Source organism: Cydia splendana, chromosome Z (assembly GCF_910591565.1).
Source record: "Cydia splendana chromosome Z, ilCydSple1.2, whole genome shotgun sequence".
NCBI classification, from domain to species: Eukaryota; Metazoa; Arthropoda; class Insecta; order Lepidoptera; family Tortricidae; genus Cydia; species Cydia splendana.
Genome location: NC_085987.1, coordinates 988,401 through 1,009,369, shown reverse-complemented (window position 1 = coordinate 1,009,369; position 20,969 = coordinate 988,401). Strand labels below are relative to the sequence as shown.

The following is a 20,969-nucleotide window of genomic DNA, read 5'->3' as shown; positions in this document are numbered from 1 at the left end:
ATTTAATCCCTGATTTGTGACAACAGACTGCTTCGATATGCCATTTAGAGTTTTGCTTTCAAATGGTTCTTTGAGAAATTTTACCTATCATGCAAAAAATGTCCCTTTCAAATTCCTTCCTGTATATGAATCTATATTCGTATCTACAATGTAGGTATGATACAAACATTACACGAACTTTAACTTTTGACAAACCTATAATCTAACGAGCTATTAAATGTGAAATTATGTTAGAAAATAAGTTCCTTGTATACAAAGGTAGTGTAATCGACGCAAAAATATCGTAGATACCTACTGTGCGTACGTAGATACTACCTACATTTATCGATGTGTAAAGTTTGGTTGTCGACTGTACTACATATGATATAACATATAACAATAAGGATATTGACTGATAACTCAAATCGGCTTCGTTTTCGAACTGTCAAAATGCAATGACGTCACTTGCCTGTAATGTCAAATTATCTATTTCTCTTTGTAGATCTTTCTGGTGTATTCATTAGAAATTTCTACTGTTTTATTTGGCGCATACTGTCAAATAATTTATTTTAACTGCAGTCAACATCCTTATAATAATAAATGTTGTAAACAACAATTACTGCATGGACTGTCATTGTAAGCAACTGTCATTGAAGGTACAGTCAAAATAATTTAATTTCCGTGCCATTAAGTACCTTGCCACAGTGACAATAGTATGATCGTGATGTGGTACTGAAATTAAATTCCTTGACCTTACAGACTCGTTGGATATCGTAAGAGGTCTGGACAATAGTACGACTGTACCTGTGTAGTTACCGTCCGTGCTTCTACTCATTACAAATAAATTATCTTTCTGTAAGTACCTGTGTTGTCTTATTTTAGCAAAGTCAGGGTCGTTTTATAAGGCGTGTGGGTGAATCAACTGTTTATTATTATTCGTTGCCATGGTTACGTTCTACGTCTCCTGGGTAATTCGTATTTGAACGCCACAAACAACGTAACTGTTGTGGGCTGATTCGCGGTGCAAGTAGAGTAAAACGCAAAACTTAAGCAAAAACGATTTCATTTTTATTAATAAGTATGAGTTTAAAGCTCACATTTGTATTGAAATACGATATAATACAATAATTAAAACTCTTTCAATGCCATACCTCTCGCGTCGAACGACGGTCCCTAATGATAGTTCGTTTTTATATGCCCTTATGGCCGTCACGTAAAATGTTTGTAGCAGGTTTGTAGACATTTTTTTGGAAGTTTAACACATAAATATAGATATCTAGAAATGTAATATTTAAGTAAGTAATAAAAATACTGTATTAACATATTTATTCAATTATTTTTTAAATTAAGCCCAACCAAAAGGGACTTGAAGAAACTGTCATAGGGACCATCATTTGACGCAAGAGGTATAGTCCATACACCAAGACGTCCACTTTACAACCAGGGTTACCGCATAACTCAAAGGAACTATACTATAGAGTTGCCACCCCCCAACTCTCTTGTCGCCTCTATAGTATTGTACCTCTGAGCCGCATAATGTACGCCCGTGGAGCGCTATCTATTTCTGCCGTTGAGTTTGAGGCAGGAATTTTACGTAGACTACATACGAGGGTCGCACTGAAATATTCGGGAATGGGACACTTAGAAATAACATAATAGAAACAGGCATATAATTTATAAAAATGTAACTCTTTATAAAACTTTTAAGGTATATTCCATTTGGTTGTCATTTGTATTTAAGAATTACTGGCAATTTGAAAATTGTATGTCGAACATTATTTGAATTTTTGGCCAAGTGATTTTTCGGATCATATTTTTAAACGGTTTTCAATATGCCCTCAGCGAACAAATAAAAGTTACAATGGGCTTCTGTTATTTTTTTATGAACTAGAGTTCATCGTACGCTCGTTTGCAGTTAAAATTAAATATGAAAGTCACTTTCATTTTATCCCATGGGTGATCTTAAAGAAGCATGTCATTCCAAAGCGACGTCAAAAATTAAAATCGCATTTGTGCTGTTAATTAAAAAGACTGCCAAAAAAGTTGCATATCGGCAGATTTCGACATTCCTAAATATTCATATGACAACAGTAAAAAAATCTTTTATATATATATATATATGTAAAAAAACTTCAATTCCGTTGGCTACTCCACGAATTTCATACAAAACCACTAAGGCCCCAAAATCGCCATACAAAAAGGACTTTGGGATTATGAGCCGTGTGCATTACAGAATGATTACTTTCAAAAGAAAATTTATATGCGTGGTCAGTTTGAGTTTAAGTATGCATTACAATAAAGATTGACTGTCTAGATGCGACAGTTTTCTCTATTCCCGACATTTTCAGTGCAACCCTCGTATCTACAGTGAATCCATCTTTTTATTATTTGCTATCAATAGTAAGTCCACACAGAACGAGCCGCCTCGCGAGGAAATTGCCGCGCGAAGCAGCTCGGTCGGTGGAGACTTGCATCGGGCGAGGCAAGTCTTCACACTCGCGAGGCCGCTCGCTCTGTGTGGAGCCACCTACTAACGTTACGTACACGCTTTTGCGATCACACCCGCAAGCAAAACCTAACACTCAGTCTTACAGCAAACGTGAAATGCTCTTAAACGTTACACTTTTGAATTGGTTCGATAATCGCACTGGAGCCTAAGGAGTGGTCCGGAAAAAAAGTAGCAGCACATTATTTGGATTTTTCATTTTATTTTGTAATAATTTGTAAGCAGTTCATTTCTATAGTGATCTGTAGATACTATTCTTTACAATTAAATACACTCGTATTTAATATAAAAGGGTGAATTAGAGTTTTCGCGTTTTGTATTACATCTCTCATGACACTTTTTGAACAGTGTCTTTTGAAGGAAATTATAAGGTATGTATTTCTCATACACATCGTTTTATCTAAAAGTTTGATAAGCGAATGAATACATTATTAAATTATTTTTCGTTCTATATAAAACTTTTTTTATTTGACTTCACTTTGAGGTAGTTTCATGAAATTTCTACTTTTGTATATTTGCCATTTTTACAGATTTGTCTTCCATAGAAAAACCTCTGTCATAGGTTAGATTGGAGAGACTTCCTAACTACTCATGATAAATTCCAGTTTATTGGAATAGGTAGCTTATTCGTTAGCTTGTTCTCAAAAGCATAAAAAAAGTTATGAAACTGGAACTTCATTTGTGGCATGGTATAAAACGGCCAACAAATATTATCAAATTGTACTGTTCAAAAAGTTACAAAGTACATTGCAATAAAAATGAGAAACCTTAAACAATTTCATATTTATCGATATTATTTTATTTTATATTTTTATCTTATAGTATATTAACTAAATTACAAAAAAAAACTGCTTCATAATTAGCAAAAAAATATACCATATAATTCACAGCTACTTTTTTACTGGACCACTCCTTACTATCTACCAACACCAACACTTAACTGGATATTTATTTCTGGATACCTCTCATGCCAGTCTCATATTTGAAGACATAATCAAAATTCAAAGTTGTAGTACATAATAAGTATAGTAACTTCATTCGACTGTATTTAATACATATTATGAAATGTTTCATTTGAGCATTATTTACTAGTAGTTTAATAATGCCTAATTATGTACAGTTACATACACTACTTTTTCTACCTACAAACAGATTATAAGCTCTCTATGATGTTTTCAGGAATCGCATGGTACGACCGCCATTGCGACATTTTCATCAAACTGTTTGCAATTGAAATTTCATTTCGAATAAAACGTCATCTCGAATGTCGATACTAGAAATGAGGTCAAATCAAATTCTTTTGTTTTTAAGAGATGTTTGAATATCGATCACGCAATAGGAAATATTACGCGAAACTCTGCGTAGGGGGCGCTACTACCACAATCCATCACAATCTGAGGGTCTACCGCAAAACAAGAAAATCGAAATTTCGTTATCCAGCCTCTCTATCACTCTTGCATATTCGAGTGATAAAGAGGCAGATAACAAAATTTAGATTTTTCGCGATTCCCGGTAGGCCCTTGTTAACAAACCGCTTTGATGCAACAATGTCATATTTTATTGTCTGTGAAAACTTGTCAAAAATCAGTTTAACCTCTCGTGTGCCGTGATTATTTTTTTCTAATATTTTCCTCGTACGCGGATCCGCGCTCCGGCATACGACGGCTTAAGGCACAGTACGTATAAGTTACTCTATGGTTTACTAGCTAACTTAGTGTTGCACTCTGGCTGCAGAACATTGCAGTAATACCCCCTATTATAACAATTTCACAGATATAATAAATTTGTTCTAAAGCCCCCTCCAGACTATGCGCGTGAATCGCGGGCGAAGCCGCGATTCGCGCACGAGTGTGGAGGGAGCTTAACGAAATTATTTATCTTTATGCTGGCTGTAATTTGCGGTTTTTGAACGCATCATAGAGGGTATAATGTTATGTGTGTAGATGAAATTATTAATACATATCACAAACTCGCCTTGCGGAACATTGCTATAAAATTAACATTTATTTCTCACAAGTGTAAAAACCTATTAGTACGAGATAGAGTAACTCTATCTAAGATAGCTGCGTCCCTGTTTAGCTAATACTATATATATAATATAACTTTAGGGCCATCAAAATATTCGATGAATTGCCAAAACCAAATCGAAATCCAAATTAAATGAAAATAATTCATATTCATATAAGACATAAATTCCTTTATGTTAACATGGCAAAAATATTGAAATTATCATTTAAAACATTCGCTCAATTTTATTGTATGGGAAAATTCATAGTTCCATGCTGATTGCCGTTGATCAGTCCGTCAAATGGGTTGGCAACTATCAAAGGTTTTTATACATGGCGCCAGCATAGGTTTTACCTGTCTCTAGTTTTGTTCTATGAGATTTAGCTTAAAGAGCCAGTCCAGACAATAAAATAAAAAAAAAACAAGAGTTTGACACTATGGAGTTGACAGGTGAAACCTATGCTGGCGCCACCTATAAAATACTTCCGACCGGCCCATACTTTGTGAGGTGCAACTGGCTCATTAGTATCGCCACAGAGAAATAAGAATAAGTAAGCTTACTACTCACTCCATATATAAAAATACTAAGTGAAATCTTATTTAGTAATAAGAAGAAGCATTTAATTGATTTATTAATAATACGTTACCATACTCTCTCATAGAACTCATTGTGGACCGAGCATTAGCGAAGGTCTCAGTTTCGGCTTGGGCAAAAATATTTTCGTATGTCCGATGTTCTTTTCTACAGTACGCAATTCTCAACCGATTCTCCTGAAGTTTTGTGACCAGGTTTGTGGATTAAATAGTTTTTTTTTGCAGTCATACATTTTTTTAAGTTTTAAGATATAGGGGCTGTCCATAAATTACGTCATCGATTTTTGACGATTTTCGCCCCCCCCCCCCCCCCCCCCTAACATCATCCAAAAATCATGCTTCGAATGACCCCGTTTCCTCCTACGTCATGCTACCATCATCCGATGTCCAGACCCCCCCCCCCTAATTTGAAATGACGTAATTTATGAATAGCCCCATACTCGCGAGGTCTACAGCTTACAGTGCCACTAGGACCTTAAGTAAGGAAACTGATGTATGGAACGAGCACTCTTAGCTTACTTAGTTATTTTATATGCTATCGCTTATTATCGCATATTTTCCGTATTTTAACACATTCAACACCAAGAACCCGACTGTCGGGTACACTGTTCGTAGCGACTACGCGCTACATACGACGAAACCGTGGCTACGCGCTACGAGCGTAACCCGTAGCACTTAGTGGTATTGAATGTGTTAATTACTAGGGACGCAGCTTAATTACCAGGACGACTAGTTCTTCCAAAAGTTAGGGTTCTGCTGCAGCCGCCTCTCGAAGTTCTGGTACCAGGTCTGCAGCGTGCTCAGCGGGATGTAGGACACGCCCGGGGTCGGGCTCATCTGCTCCTGGGTCACGGCGAACGAGCCCACGAAGTTTATCAGGTTCTCTAGCATCTTCTGAGCGAAGGTTACGTAGGAGTTCTGTTGTGCCTGGGAAATAAAACGGGTCATATAACAGTGAGAGTTAGCCTATAGTAATCAAACCTATCATGGCCGGTTACTATAATTAGAAAAATAAAGTAAACGAATATACTTACAACAGAGGAAGCCAGCAGCGACACATTGCCCTCTGGCTCGATGGCGACACCTATTTGCGCGTTGTGACAGATCTTGGGAGCGCCGAACGCGGTCCCGAACTGGTTATCACCTGAGGAATATGATTAAATGGTAGATTAAAGGCTGCCATGTAGCTGCCATATTAGTTAGTCCATGTGGGTTATAAGTTCCAGGGTTATAAGTTCACTTTTTAGGGTTCCGTACCCAAAGGGTAAAACGGGACCCTATTACTAAGACTCCGCTGTCCGTCCGTCCGTCCGTCCGTCTGTCACCAGGCTGTATCTCACGAACCGTGATAGCTAGACGGTTGAAATTTTCACAGATGATGTATTTCTGTTGCCGCTATAACAACAAATACTAAAAACAGAATAAAATAAAGATTTAAGTGGGGCTCCCATACAACAAACGTGATTTTTGACCGAAGTTAAGCAACGTCGGGCGGGGTGAGTATACTTGGATGGGTGACCGTTTTTTTTTTTTTTGCCGTTTTTCGCATTATGGTACGGAACCCTTCGTGCGCGAGTCCGCCTCGCACTTGCCCGGTTTTTTAATAAGTTGATTAGAATTGCAGCTCTAATTTTATGATACATATTTTATGACACCATTTAAAATGGGTTATTCCCACTAGTTACCACCAAGTTCTTACCAGTGGTAACTACTGGGATTTTTTTCCCACCTTTTACCACTGGTAACTACTGGGAAAAAAAATTCCCACTAGTTACCACCAACTCGGCTTGGTGGTAACTACTGGGCATTTTTATTCCCAGTAGTTACCACCAAAATATTGTTAGAATTCAATACTAATAAAAACAGTATAAATAGTATAGTATAAATGTAGCGTGCTGTAATAAATAATTGTGTCAGTTAGTAATTCAGTAAACTGCTTTAAAAGTGATCAAAAATATTAAAACTGTTTTACCGGTATAAGTGTAAAAACTAAAATAGAAGAGTCTCATTCTAGTTAAGTAGAAATTAACTTATTATCCGGACTAAATTTATCTTATTAACTGTAAATTGAATTACATATTTATACAAACGAACAAACAAATCAGTCAAAAACCGACAGAACTGATTTCGTTTTATTATTTACCGCTACTTCATTTCGTTCTATTATAACACAACGCAGAGCTGGAATATGTAGGTATTCATAATTTGTACTCAGGCTAAATAAGTAAAGGGCATGGTTGTTATTAAAACCGCTTAGGGCGCGCTTCGGATGGGCTGACTGCTCGGACTAACCAGCATAGGCTCGCATTCCAATTACGCTCGGGTAGTACATCGCTCGGTCATGTTACGCTGGTTGGCTCGATTGCTTAAACACCCACGCTAGCGGGATGGTAATAACACTCTACCAGAGGGGCATCAGGTACTATTCATGCACTTCTTTTTTTTGTATTTAACTTTTATTCTTTTGGAAAATATGTTTATTGGAAGAACGTAAGTAATTAAAATCACATAAAACAACCTTAAATTGAGTACGACGAAGGCGCAAGAGGGCGTTTCGCATAATATTCACATCCTGTATGAAGTAAAACTGTCCCTCGCCCTCGTTTAATATAAATGCAACGCGCCCGTGCCCACAGTTGTTTCCGACATTAACTACTAACTACTACTGGGAATAAAAATTCCCAGTAGTTACCACCAAGCCGAGTTGGTGGTAACTAGTGGGATTTTTTTTTCCTGTAGTTACCAGTGGTAAAAGGTGGGAAAAAATTCCCAGTAGTTACCACTGGTAAGAACTTGGTGGTAACTAGTGGGAATAACCCTTTAAAATTAAGCAATCAGTTCAGTAATCCTAAATATTAATGAGAGATCTTTATTAACATGTCCCAGCCCAGTGCAGGAAACTGCCATATTCAATATACTCCACCATACTCCACTCCTTCTAAAATGCTATTTATTTTACTATTTGTACAGATTATTGCCGGGCACAGATGGGAATTGGCACTTAATATATAGTGTAGGAAATAAGTGAGTGGACCCCGCAGTAATTCCTCAGCCAGAAAAAACTTTACAGTATGATAAAGTATCAAAAATAAAAAGTATTGTATAAATTTCCAAAGAATAATAATAATAGAATTAGGGATCAATCAGGCGTAGGGATGTGACGACCCCATCGCCCGCTGGTTTTACCAGTGCAATCAGTCAACGCAGGGCAGCTTGTGGCGAGCTGTTGGGGATTAGCGGCCTCACGTACCCGAGTGCTCCTGGGGAGTTCTGTTACCCGCAAGGAGGGTGGGTGGGACAGGATTATCTGCCTCTGGCTTGCCTTAGCCGGCCGGCCAGAGTGGAGTCGTTAGAGCTATAAGCTCCAGGGGTGGAAGTGAAATATGCATAAGACGCGAGTTGGCACTGTGGCTGTTAACAGCCACTGGGTAGAAAGCAGCGCACACCTCTCGACACCCCTGAGCCGCTCACACCGGTGTTGCCCTTAAGCCATCCTAGATGTCGCTTTTTGTGGGGGCCCATCTTGTGAGGGCGAGTCACCGTCTGCCGGAAATAAAATTGCATACCCTTTTATTAGGCAGGCGTCCGGTTTTTTTACCCCATAGCTCAGTACTTAATCCATCGCTTTCACCCAATAACCCTAGTTCATTTTAGATTCCATCAACTCTCAATAGCCCTTACACCCTGGCGGGTGCTGCCTCTGCGTGCGTCCCATGACACGGGTAAGGGCAGCATCCGCTCGGAATACCCCTTACATTTCATTAAAGTGTCAAAAGGGCCTCTACGTGTTGGCTTCAGCTCCGCGCACGCCTCCCAAAGGTCCGGAACACCATTGTTCCGTGATGGGAAAGACATAGAATTAAAGTAAATACCTAAAGTCTTAAATCGTTAATATCTTTTTACGGAAAAATGCTCCGTTCAAACTTTCTTCACTGGACATATTCATGTAACGTATTGCAACAATATATGAAATATAAAAAAAATATATAATTTTTTGGCGTGTCTTGGACCGGAAAATTGCTCCGTCTAATTTTTTCACTGGAATGCCATTTTATTGCAGTTTTATACCTACAAAATGAAAATCTAAAAAATATTGTACCATGTAACTGTACTATTTTCAGAAATTGTCTTTTTACTCGCTGTGGAAAATTTCTCTATCCATTTTATTTACTGAATTAAGTCCACAGTTGTCTTTCTATTCAACTATAAAAACATCCAAAAAATAACGAGTGTATTAAAAACTAAACATATCGGGAGCAGTGTGTAGGTAGCGGGGTGTACAAGGGATGATATTTCTTTTGGATATTTTGGATTTAAGTGTATATTTAAGTGTATATGTGACTACTTAGTACATATTTAAAAAGAAATCAGGCTGACAAATTTTCCACTCTCAGTTTTTAATAGTTCTAAAATACATAAATTTGGGTATGCATTTTTTTTATGTTCTTACCCACTACGCCAAATTATATTCTAAGATCATATAAGAAGAAAAAAATGACAGAGCAATTTTCCGATGAAAATGAGCAAAAAAAAAAGGAATTATCATAAAAAATATTCTCATGTTTGACAAAAGTTTTAGATTTTTTTCTAGTATTACATACTGATACAAATAACTTATTTGGTAAAATAATTTTGAACGGAGGAATTACTCAGTTCAATATATAAACAGATTTGTATTTTTACGTATAAATACCTAACTTAGAAGTGTTTTTTTTTTTTTATATTTATACGTTAGTTTCGGCTCATACTATACAATAACCAAGCAAAATTTCATCGACTGAGAAATTAATGCATGGGTCTCCATACAACAACTTGCTTCATTTACTACACTAATAAATCATTCCCATCTGTGCTGCTTCATGTATGGTGGTGGTCACGTGGGGGGACAAATGGAAATACACAGATTATTGAAGTATATACTTACTGGACAGTTCATGCAACTTCTTCAAATTAGAAATTTTAAATATTGCCGACGGCTTGGAGTTGGATATGTGTCCCAGCAGCTGCCAGTTGGGTGGTGCTGAGGGGTCTGGCCAGCTCCAGTAGACCATTCCGCAGGCGCCTTCAGGCAGCGGAGAAATGCCAGTTAGGAACACAACAAGGTAGTTTATGGAGTCCGCCTCAGGTATTGTGATGAGAAACTGCGTGTCGGATACTGGTGTGAAGTCTGTTTGGACCTGGAGATGATTTAGGTGCCATTATACATATGATACTAGATTCGGACCAAGCTAACTCTGCATGGCATTTGCTGTGACAAAGTGAGGTAATGTGTTCATTAATGTCAAATTTCTATGAAAATATGACGTTTATAATGAAAATATGACGTTTATAATGTCACTCCCACACTTTGTTCTGTTTAAGTCGGTGCAGATTTAACTTAGCCGAACTTTAACCAATTGACTATAATAACTATAAATGTCAACAAATAATCACAGGAGTCACTTGTTCAGATTAATGCTCCATCAACTTTGCTGCTTATTGGAGTATTTAGAAACTAAAAGCTTTAAAATCTCTCTAAAACTTCAATATGCGTTAGATCAATGAACTTTTAGCGTATATGACTATCAGTTTTGTATGCAGTTGCATTTTCAGAATGCATAACGTATTATTTACTTACCAAACGGCCAGACACTATTAATCCAAACACATTTGCCATTGTAGTATATTTTGATTTAGGTTATGTTCCGGCGATTATAAATAAACTTATCTTTCTTGTTCTTTCTAGAACTACCTGCAGCCGCCGTCGCCGTGTAAGCGCCGTGTGTGTATACAATATTTTAAGGAAGGGTCACACTGGATTGGGCTTCTGTCAAAATTCTAGAATATGCGCTTTGTTTCTAGATAAACTTTTTTAAACAAACAACGAAATATCATATTCTAAATTTATCAATTTTTAATCTATCTAATTATAATTTACAACGTAGGTATAAATCTGCATATTCTTTGATCTGCATTTATCCAGGCATTATGCATTATCCACGCGCTAGTATAAAACTGTCTTTATACCAGTGACACTTTATAACCCGCGTTTACTTCGCGTGCAAGCCACGAGCCGAGCCACGAGACGCGAGTGTAAGCGGTGGGCTCGTGGCTTGTCTCGCGACTCGGCTCGCGTGGAGGAGCGGTGTTTTTTGAGCTCGAGTCAAAGGGGCTCGCGCGGGACGCGCGCTTGCTGTTTACATTCGCGTTCGGGTGTCATTCTGTTACAAACCTTATACCGTGCCGTTTGTGTTTAAAATTGATTAGCTCGACGAGCTTACGAGCTGAGGCCGAGACACAAGACGAGCCACGAGGCGAGAGTGTAACTAGCTCGACGAGCTTAAGCCCGCTACACACACGTGCGCGAATCGCGTCGCGAAGCCGCGACCGCGAGTGTGGAGTCGAGATCGCACTCGCGTTTGCGGCTTTGCGCCGCGATCCGCGCACGAGTGTGGAGCGGACTTTACGAGCTCGAGGCGTGTATGGCGGTCGTCACACTGCTCTGCATCTCGCAGCGGTGTCCGTTGATGCGTTTTTTAACTTTGTATGTAGAATCTTGATTTTGTATAGAAAAATCGCATGGAACGACACACTGGCTCCGCCTCGACGCGCGGAGGAGCGAGACGCACGACGACTCGCGCGTTCGGACGGAGACGCGGTGCGTGCCGCAGGGTATGTCACACCGAGCTCCGCAGTGCCGTACGGATTTTAGTGCAAGAAGGACGCCTCGTATTGCCTTAAATCTTGGTAATCTCTAGCCAAAAGACCCATTTATAGGTCTGGCTTGTAAATAGGGATGTATATACCCAGTGTCTTCTGCGTTTTATGACTCGATTGTACAAAAACCACACTGAAAGTATCACCGCAGCGTTCTGAATAAGTTCCGTTTCCATTTTATCGACAATAGGAACTGAGGGCCTACCGCGAACCACATTCGACGTGTTGCCTCCCTGTCACACTTACGTACTAATTTACAAGTGCGACACAGAGGCAACACGTCGAACGTGGTTCGCGGTAGGCCCTCTGTTTTCACCTTAATGTTCAAATGTGAAATGAACGCGAGACGGAAGTAACGCGGGACGTCGCGCATCGCAGCTCCGGACGGAGATGCGGAGAAAACTCGGACGTTGGTGCGTTGTCTCCGCATGCGAGTCCGTTGCTCCCTTAGAGGATATAACCAAACGGAGACGCCATGTCTATAATTTTCGGTACAAAATAGTCTGCCGTTTTTTGCGGGGGAGGGGCACATCAAATGTATACGTAACGTCAAAATAGCCATGTCAGATAAGCGTCAGTCCATACATGTGCTTGACCATTGGCCGCCTATATTCGACAGAGGGGAACGCCTATTAATGACCACTCCGTTTGGTTATATTCTCTAAGGTTGCTCCGCGTCTCGCAACGAGACGCGGCGGCAGTGTGACAACCGCCTATATTGGCAGATATTGGCGCATGATTGGCGGTATTCTAAAGCCCCCTCCAGACTATGTGCGTGAATCGCGGCGCGACGTCGCGAAGCGAACATATCGCGAAGTTGACGTATGACGCCACACTCGCACACTTCACGGCGATTTCGCAGTTTGGTTTGCGACAAGATGGCGGAAAAGCATCAGCTGATCGAGTTTAACTGTTAGTTATCTATGGCATCATACGTGATTTAGCTGTTTTTTCATTTTGTTTTCTTGAGAAACCGTAAAATATATATCTTGCCACAGAAGAGCCAAAATAGTGTGTAATGTGGAGTCTTGCAAGTTCGCGCTTCGCGTCTCCTTTGACGCGGGCCGAAATACCGACAAAAAACGGAGAACAAGGCGCGAAGGCGTGAACAATCTGCGAAATCGACGCCACACTCACGTTCGCGGCTTCGCCCGCGATTCACGCGCATAGTCTGGAGGGGGCTTAACAGGCTGACGCAACTAGGAACAAAAAAAGGTTTTGTATGGACTTTAGTGACCTAGCCATAGCAAAAAAAAAACAAAATAAAACGTCAGTGCTATTTATCTGTCAACTGTCACACTGTCACTGTCAGCCACATTGTTGCTTGTCATGGCGGTTCGTAGGTTTTACTTACGTATTTCTTGCAATTTCTTTTTTAAAAGCATTCGTTATTTTCCAAAACAGTCAAACGTGATAAGAACATACAGTGAGTCAATAGATTTTATTTAAATGCCACCGAAAACTAAGTTGTTTCAGTGCGAAATATGTGGCAATTGATACGCTCGCGAAAATCGCAAAAAATGAAGTTTATGGCGATATTTCCATTAGATGAAGACCGGTAAGTATTGCTTTAGATACTTTTAGCCTTATTTTGGTGTAGCAGGCTATAAACACATCGAAAATTAGATATTTCATATCCACATTCATTGTGAACTAGGGATGTACTACAAGTATCGATACGAAGTATCGATATCGACTGCAGCCTAATTTTTTATCAATGTAAATAAAATAAAATGAGTGAATTTCCTGGTATACAACATGACTATAATTATTTCTCCGAATATTTTTAGTGGAAAATTATTTATCATCTGTGCATTAATGGAATGGACATTATACTAGCAAAAAGCAGAGCTTTGTCCTTACAAAGCTAGCCCTTGCTCGCGGAGCCTTCGAGCAACACCGGCTTCCGACACGTCGGAAGGGAGGGGCCCAAGCGATATCTTACCGTACAAATCTTTCTGCCATTTTTTGCGAGGGGAAAGGTGCACACAGTCGCACTTCTCACACACTTACATACAAAATCCAATCTGTAATGACGACACAAATACATAGAAACAGACACACGTCAAAGACAAATCTTGCAAACCTCGATCTCTTTTTATGTACGGATGAGTCACAAGTGTCACAACACGCACACCAACACACTTTCGTATATGTATTCTGAGAGATGAGAAGTCGGATTTGTCGCTCGACCGATCCGCAATTTGTACTGGGCGAGCAAAATCGATAAATCCACCAATTACATGAGACTAATAATTGTGTTTAAATGTAATTAAACGTATGATATGTAAAAAAAATATTACATGAGAAATGTAACACCTTTTTGTAAATTTGATGTCCCCGACCTCTTTTTACAACAAAAAACCGAGCAATTAGGCATTTTCTGCTGCTGTGTTCACGCGCGCGTCTGGACTCGGTCTAGTGAAAAATCCGAGCGCAACTAGTTTTATTACCCCCGCTAGATCAGTTGATCTTGTACTTAGGCAGAGGGGAAATAGTGCGAATGCCGCCTCCCTTCCGTGTTGCTCGAAGCGCGGAGCTTTTCTACCAAAACGTACCGGACCGCGACTTTGATCCAATCCGAGGCTTGTTTCATGTTCGATCGAGTGAGTCCGTAATAATTCCGTTAAGAACGCAGCTATAAATGAGAGCAAGAAAGAAATATACTAACCGGACTCCGGTTGCTGTCCGGTACGCCTGTCTGCTACAGCTTTTACTTTGTCCATTAAAAGCGTGTCCAGACGACAAAATCAAATTGCCAATATCATCCATCCACACGTATACAATTTCATAAGCGCTTATTACATCCTACACGGTCGCCCAGTACTTTTTGTAAGGAAGCCAACTGGCTTTCCTACAGAATGTTGGGTCAGCGACCCAATGTCCTTGAATTTATTTTTGCGTCTACACCACACAATTGAGCGAGAAACTATCCCGTCTGGACACCTACTGGCGGTAATCACGCTGCTCCGCACATAAACACACACACACACACAGTTCCACTAGGTACAGCCAGGGTTCAGCATCAGCTCTATCTTGGGTACTGCTCCTCTAAGTGCTCATTAAGACGTGTCAGATGACCAAAACAGCGTGTGCCTATGTTGCACTAAACCTGAGTTCCACTAGGTACAACCAGGGTTCAGCATCAGGTCTATCTCGGGTACTAATCTCCTAAGTGCTCATCAAGACGAGTCGGATGACCAAAATAGCGTGTGCCTATGTTGCACCAAACCTGAGTTCCAATAGGTACAGCCAGGGTTCAGCATCAGCTTTATCTTGGGTACTACTCTCTTAAATGCTCATCAAGACGAGTCGGATGACCAAAACAGCGTGTGCCTATGTTGCAACAAACCTGAGTTCCACTAGGTACTGCCAGAGTTCAGCATCAGCTCTATCTTGGGTACTGCTCTCCCAAGTGCTCATCATGACGAGTCGGATGTCCAAAACAGCGTGTGTCTATGTTGCATCAAACCTGAGTTCCACTAGGTACAGCCAAGGTTCAGAATCAGCTCTATCTTGGGTACTGCTCTTCCAAGTGCTCATCAAGACGTGTCGAGTGACTAAAACAGCGTGTGCCTGTGTTGCACCAAACCTGAGTTCCACTAGGTACAGCCAGGGTTCAGCATCAGCTCTATCTTGGGTACTACTTTCCTAAGTACTCATCAAGACGAGTTGCATGGCCAAAACAGCGTGTGCCTATGTTGCACCAAACCTGAGTTCCAATAGGTACAGCCAGGGTTCAGCATCAGCTTTATCTTGGGTACTACTCTCCTAAGTGCTCGTCAAGACAAGTCGGATGACCAAAACAGCGTGTGTCTATGTTGCACCAAACCTGAGTGCCAATAGGTACAGCCAGGGTTCAGCATCAGCTTTATCTTGGGTACTACTCTCCTAAGTGCTCGTCAAGACAAGTCGGATGACCAAAACAGCGTGTGCCTATGTTGTTAAAACCCGAGCTCCACTAGGTACTGTCGGGGTTCAGCATCAGCTATCTTGGGTACTATAGTCTACCCAGTGATCATCATGACGAGTGGGATATCCAAAACAGCGTGTTTCTATATATGTTGCACCAAACCCGAGCTCCACAATGTACTACCAGGGTTCAGCATCAGCTCTATCTTGGGTACTATATACTCTCCTAAGTGCTCATCACGATGAGTCGGATGACCAAAACGTAATGTGCCTTTGTTGCACCAAACCTGAGTTCCACTAGGTACTGCCAGGGTTCTGGCTCATTATGTTGAACTTCACGCCGACGTTGCAATTGGCGTGCAGTCGGCGTGCAGTTCCTATACAAGTTGCAGTCGGGTTGTAGTCCGTCTGTATCGGCCCTAAGCCCTAAATCACTAAGTTTGTATTAATATGCTTAGAGTCTGGCTACTGAAACATTACACAAATGTTTGGCGGGAAATTCAAAAAATCTTGGGCTGGTCACACTTTGTGTAGTAGGAATTATAGTTTTGATACTAGAAAATATTTTTGATTTTCTATGCACACGTAAGGTACCTGAGGATATAAGTTAAATATACGTTGACGTGCATTCAAAGTCAGCTCGCATAATTTCTATCACTATGTAAAGTACAGTCAACGATAATAACATATGTTAACACTTTCTCACCATATACCATTGTAACAAGGCGAAAAATGAAATGTAGTTTAAATAAGACCTAGCTCGATAATACCGTAATATTAATCCATCACTAAAAAAATACGTAAGTACTATGCTAAATATGCCAAATGCTAAGTATCAAAATATTTATAGAGCACCAACCTCCTAATTTGTTTACATTTGTTTTGGACTTGTAAACATTGCAGTTTTTCGTTATACAACGCTACACGTCGACTTCGCACATTGTCGTAATTATTTAAGAGCTTAAATAATAGTTTGCGAACCTCACTCAGTACAGACATTATTAATCTTATTTAAAATAAACCACTTATAAACCGCAAACAATTTGAATAAATGACATAAATTGACAACTGACTTTTAGCTTTTTTTTTAATCATAGACAATTAGTGATACAACAACGAAATATCTGTCAACAATTTTTGGCTAGCCAGACTCTATCTTTATTCATAATTTTAGCAGTTCCAAGCAATAGTAACACTAAAACTTTTTCTCGAACTGAAAATACCCGATTTAAGTTTGCTAACACAACATGACTGATTAGTTCATCAGCGTCACAAATATACGAGTATATTGACCTCCGCAGTGAATATACAGCAAAATTTATTGTTCTAGTAGGTATTCACAGAAACTTAATCCAAGCGAAGCGAAGTGGGTCTGAATCCAAATTTTTAATCCACTTTTGTATTCATCGTTGATAATGGCGTAAACGCCATCTGTCAGAAAAACAAATAATTACTTAACATTAGCACGAATGTTAATTTCATCACTTCTCCAACAGATGGCGTTAGTAGTAATACAAAGTGTTATTCGTTTATTTTATTTTTTTAAGTTTATAAAATGATATTTTTATGTTTGATAACACATCTAGACATGAATTTGAATTACTATGTTAAATCTCAAACCTAACAGTGCAGTAGTTTTTCCTTAAAGTGTACCACAAGAATGCATAGATTGTCGAATAGTGATAGGGCTCGCTTCGCTCGCCCTAATTACATATTTTTGGAATCTAGTAATAGCCATATTACTGCAATGTTCTGCCGCCAGAGTGCAGTACTACCGACTCCAGTAAATTCATAGACTAACTTATACATACTCTGCCTTAAACTGTTTTTTGACAAGTTTTTACAGACAATAAATTATTATGACATTGATGCATCAAGGCGGTTTGTTGACAAGGTCCTAAGTACTGGTAAACGTGAAAATCGAAATTTAGCTATCTGCCTCTTTATCGCTCGAATATGCAAGAGTGATAGAGAGGATAACGAAATTTCGGTTTTCTTTTTTCGCGGTAGACCCCCAGATTGTGACAGATAGTGGTAGTGGCGCTACCTACGCAGAGTTTTGCGTAATATTCCCTATTATTTAAGATTTTAACCTAAAATATAAAAAAATGTATGTCTGTTTTAATTATTAAATGTTTTCAGATGCAGGCAATGGCTCAAATAAGTTGTCAAGGAAGACTTAATTTTATTATTCAAGAATATTATATATAGAAAAAAATCATTTAATCAGGTGAACACACATTTTCCTCTGTTAAGCCTCCTCCACACTCGTGCGCGAATCGCGGCGCAAAGCCGCGAACGCGAGTGTGGAGTCCTGAACGCAGACCTGCGAAATCGACTCCACACTCGCGTTCGCGGCTTCGCCCGCGATTCACGCGCATAGTCTGGAGGGGGCTTTACATGTGGACCGTCGGACCGTCGGGATGTATTTTAAATTAATTATATTAAATTATTAAAAAAAATCATTTTACATATTTTTATTTTAACAAATAAAAATCGTGTTCACATTTAAATCCAACCATGTATTAGTCCACTAATAGTCCACACTACATATAACATACGACTTAAATGTGGACTCGATTCTAACCTGATTTCTAGTACGAAATTCGTTGACAGGGGCCCATGTTTCAACCCTCCCCAATTTATCGATATGGATAAAATACGCAAGCGTGTGGCATACTACACTATTTAAGTCTGTTATGTTGGTACTATTGTTCTTTGACAGTTCTTTGTCATACATGTTGGTAATGATTGGAAAACCAAACATACACACAGACAAATCAAATCGCTAGTATGGAAGTCCCGTCTCTTAAAACGTAGTGATTATATTCTCTTTGGTATTCTACGTCGAGAGCGATACCTAATCGAGTAATCGCTTTTATTTCACCACCACCGGCTGACGCCGTAACCGTACCGTACGCTATTTTGCTGTCTAGCTATAGCCATTACTCAGCTAATGCCAATAGCCATACCATATACCATGACGCTGTATACAGCGTAAGATACGGTGCGGTGACAAATACAGACTCTTTGAATTATTGATCTGGGCTATGTAAACAGAAAATAAGCACCTTAGATTATGCTAAATAATTTATTTTATATAATAGTTACAACAGTTACAATACGACAAACAGTCACTCTTTCGCAAAGCCAAGGTTCTGCCAAGGTTATTATGAGATTATTGCATATTTGGCTATCACGGCTAATATATAACCGTCAGGGCTAGATACGTACTGTATAGGTATGCCCAAATACTTATCTACATATTTGTGATCATAGCAACCGATCAAATTAAATTGATCAACTCGCAGATGGACCGTGGTAAAAATTTTACGTGTTAATTTTTAGCGCGTGGGTTGTTTTTGTAGTAAATCAACAAACCTTTTCAACGGAATTGCGTAAAATTTTACGTAAGGTAAGGTGGGATGAGACACGGGTAAGACTAACATAGTTTATTTTGCTCGAGGCAAGACAAAGAGTATGAGTATTCCAATTATTCCATCCAAGTGGTAGTCTTACCGTCTTACCCCACCTTAACCTTACTTACATACCCAAGCGAAATATTCCAAAATTGAACCACGAGCGTAGCAATGTATTCCCATTTGTCCCCACCTCATTTATGGCTGCGATCATGTGGGGTGAAGAGTGAAGACAAATGCGAATACACCCGCGTAGCTAGTGGTCAGAAAAGTGGAATCATGAGCGTTGCGAGGGTTATACAAACTTTGCCACCGAGTGAAATACAAAATTGTTCACCTCAGTGATTATTAAGTACGCTCAGTGAGAGAAAAACACGAACCTACCTTAACACCGCATCGAAAAAATTCGACCTTCAAGTGACACCGTCTTCAGATACGGATGATTGACGACGTCTTTAACTCAGTTAAATAAGAGCTATAGTCGCATGGTGGAAACCGTGCTAATTTTAGAGAATGTTACTAAATAAAATATGTAGGTATTTGTGTCTGGATATTTAGGTGGCTAAATTTTATTAAACAACTTTGAGTATTTAAATATATTGTTGAATGTGTAGCCACAACGTATACATATAGGTAGGTAGGTAAATATACGACTTTATGGTATGCTGCAGGCATTGTAACAACGCGTAGCGCGAATATTCTCACAGAGAACAATGCAGAACAGCATTCGTACTTCGTAGTCAGTCAGATTACGTGAACTTACTTATTTACTATTAATATTAATTAAGTACCTATAGGGTTCTTAAAAGAATGGACTCACCATCACACGGCAGGCCATTTGTTTTATAGGGTGACACAGTTCTTTTTTAATCCATCGTGCTAATATTGATACCCGAGCAAGCGAAAGATTTGAAAAGTGCAATTATGAGCGTTGCGAGGGTTACAAGACACGAGGATTAAACAAACTTTGCTATCGAACAAAGTGAAACACAATTTTTTTCATCACACTAACGCGAGGAAATTACTAACTGTAAAAAATACAAATCTAAATGAACTTTTTTTTTAGTTAAATAAATAAATATTATAGGACAATTTTACACTGATCAACCTAATCCCACAGTAAGCTCAATAAGGATTAAATATTTATCATTGAAAATCATGATTTAGTCAATTCTACCAACCAACATGAGGAAACAACTCAAAATTTGCATGAGCTTTATATAATAATACAGTGGAAACTGGATAAGTGGAACCTGGGTTAGTGGAAAACCTCTTTAAGTGGACCCAAGTTCTCGGTTCCAGTCCCTTGGCAACGAATTACCTCTATAAGTGGAATTTTGGGACCTCTATAAGCGGAATCCATTTTTTCGAAAATTTCTTATTTTTACCTCTGTAACTGGAAGCAGCCGTCTCCGAAACCTCTATGAGTGGAATAGCTCGGCGTTATAAAATTTGTATTTTTAATAAACCGTCACAAGGAGGGTAGTTTGTTTCGTTAACATTATGGTTCGTGTTTTAACTACGTATTTTGTATGAGATCACACATCGTTCAGTTTTTTTTGCATTAAAGTACAATCGGTACATTGATTTATTTAAAGTCAGGATTACATACCTATTTTTGTTAATACATACATATCTACATACATATTTATGTAATAAAAGATGATTATTTAAGTCTTGACCATACCATACATGACCTCTATAAGCGACATTACTAGCATCCACAACCTCTGTTAACGAGAGCCTCCGTAAGTGAGAAAACGTTTTATTTGAACCTGGTTTAGTGGAAAACTGGATAAATGGAAAACCTGGATAAGCGGAACTAAACAGCCGGTCCCTTGCGATTCCACTTATCC

The 20,969-nt window shown here is 39.2% G+C and overlaps 1 protein-coding gene and 1 long non-coding RNA gene across 3 annotated transcripts in view; both read right to left on the bottom strand.

Moving 5' to 3' along the window:
* Positions 1 to 10,824, bottom strand: part of LOC134804376 (protein OPI10 homolog) — a 75,420-nt gene extending 64,596 nt beyond the window's left edge. Inside the window, exons 1-4 of one of the 2 annotated variants that reach the window (XM_063777412.1) lie at positions 10,704 to 10,824; positions 10,011 to 10,263; positions 6,121 to 6,230; positions 5,808 to 6,013 (exon numbers count right to left, since the gene is read on the bottom strand). In XM_063777412.1, coding sequence (XP_063633482.1) covers positions 5,816 to 6,013; positions 6,121 to 6,230; positions 10,011 to 10,263; positions 10,704 to 10,742 — 600 coding nt within the window. In that variant the 5' untranslated portion in view covers positions 10,743 to 10,824 and the 3' untranslated portion in view covers positions 5,808 to 5,815. Of the gene's footprint in view, positions 1 to 5,785; positions 6,014 to 6,120; positions 6,231 to 10,010; positions 10,264 to 10,703 lie in introns of those variants that run through there. The other variant, XM_063777411.1, reaches the window with a different exon arrangement.
* Positions 1,026 to 5,365, bottom strand: LOC134804414 (uncharacterized). The gene is made up of 3 exons (XR_010146123.1): positions 4,352 to 5,365; positions 2,334 to 4,274; positions 1,026 to 1,578 (listed from the first exon to the last, which is right to left on the bottom strand). It is a non-coding gene; the product is annotated as an uncharacterized LOC134804414 (long non-coding RNA).
* Positions 10,825 to 20,969: the final 10,145 nt, after the last annotated feature.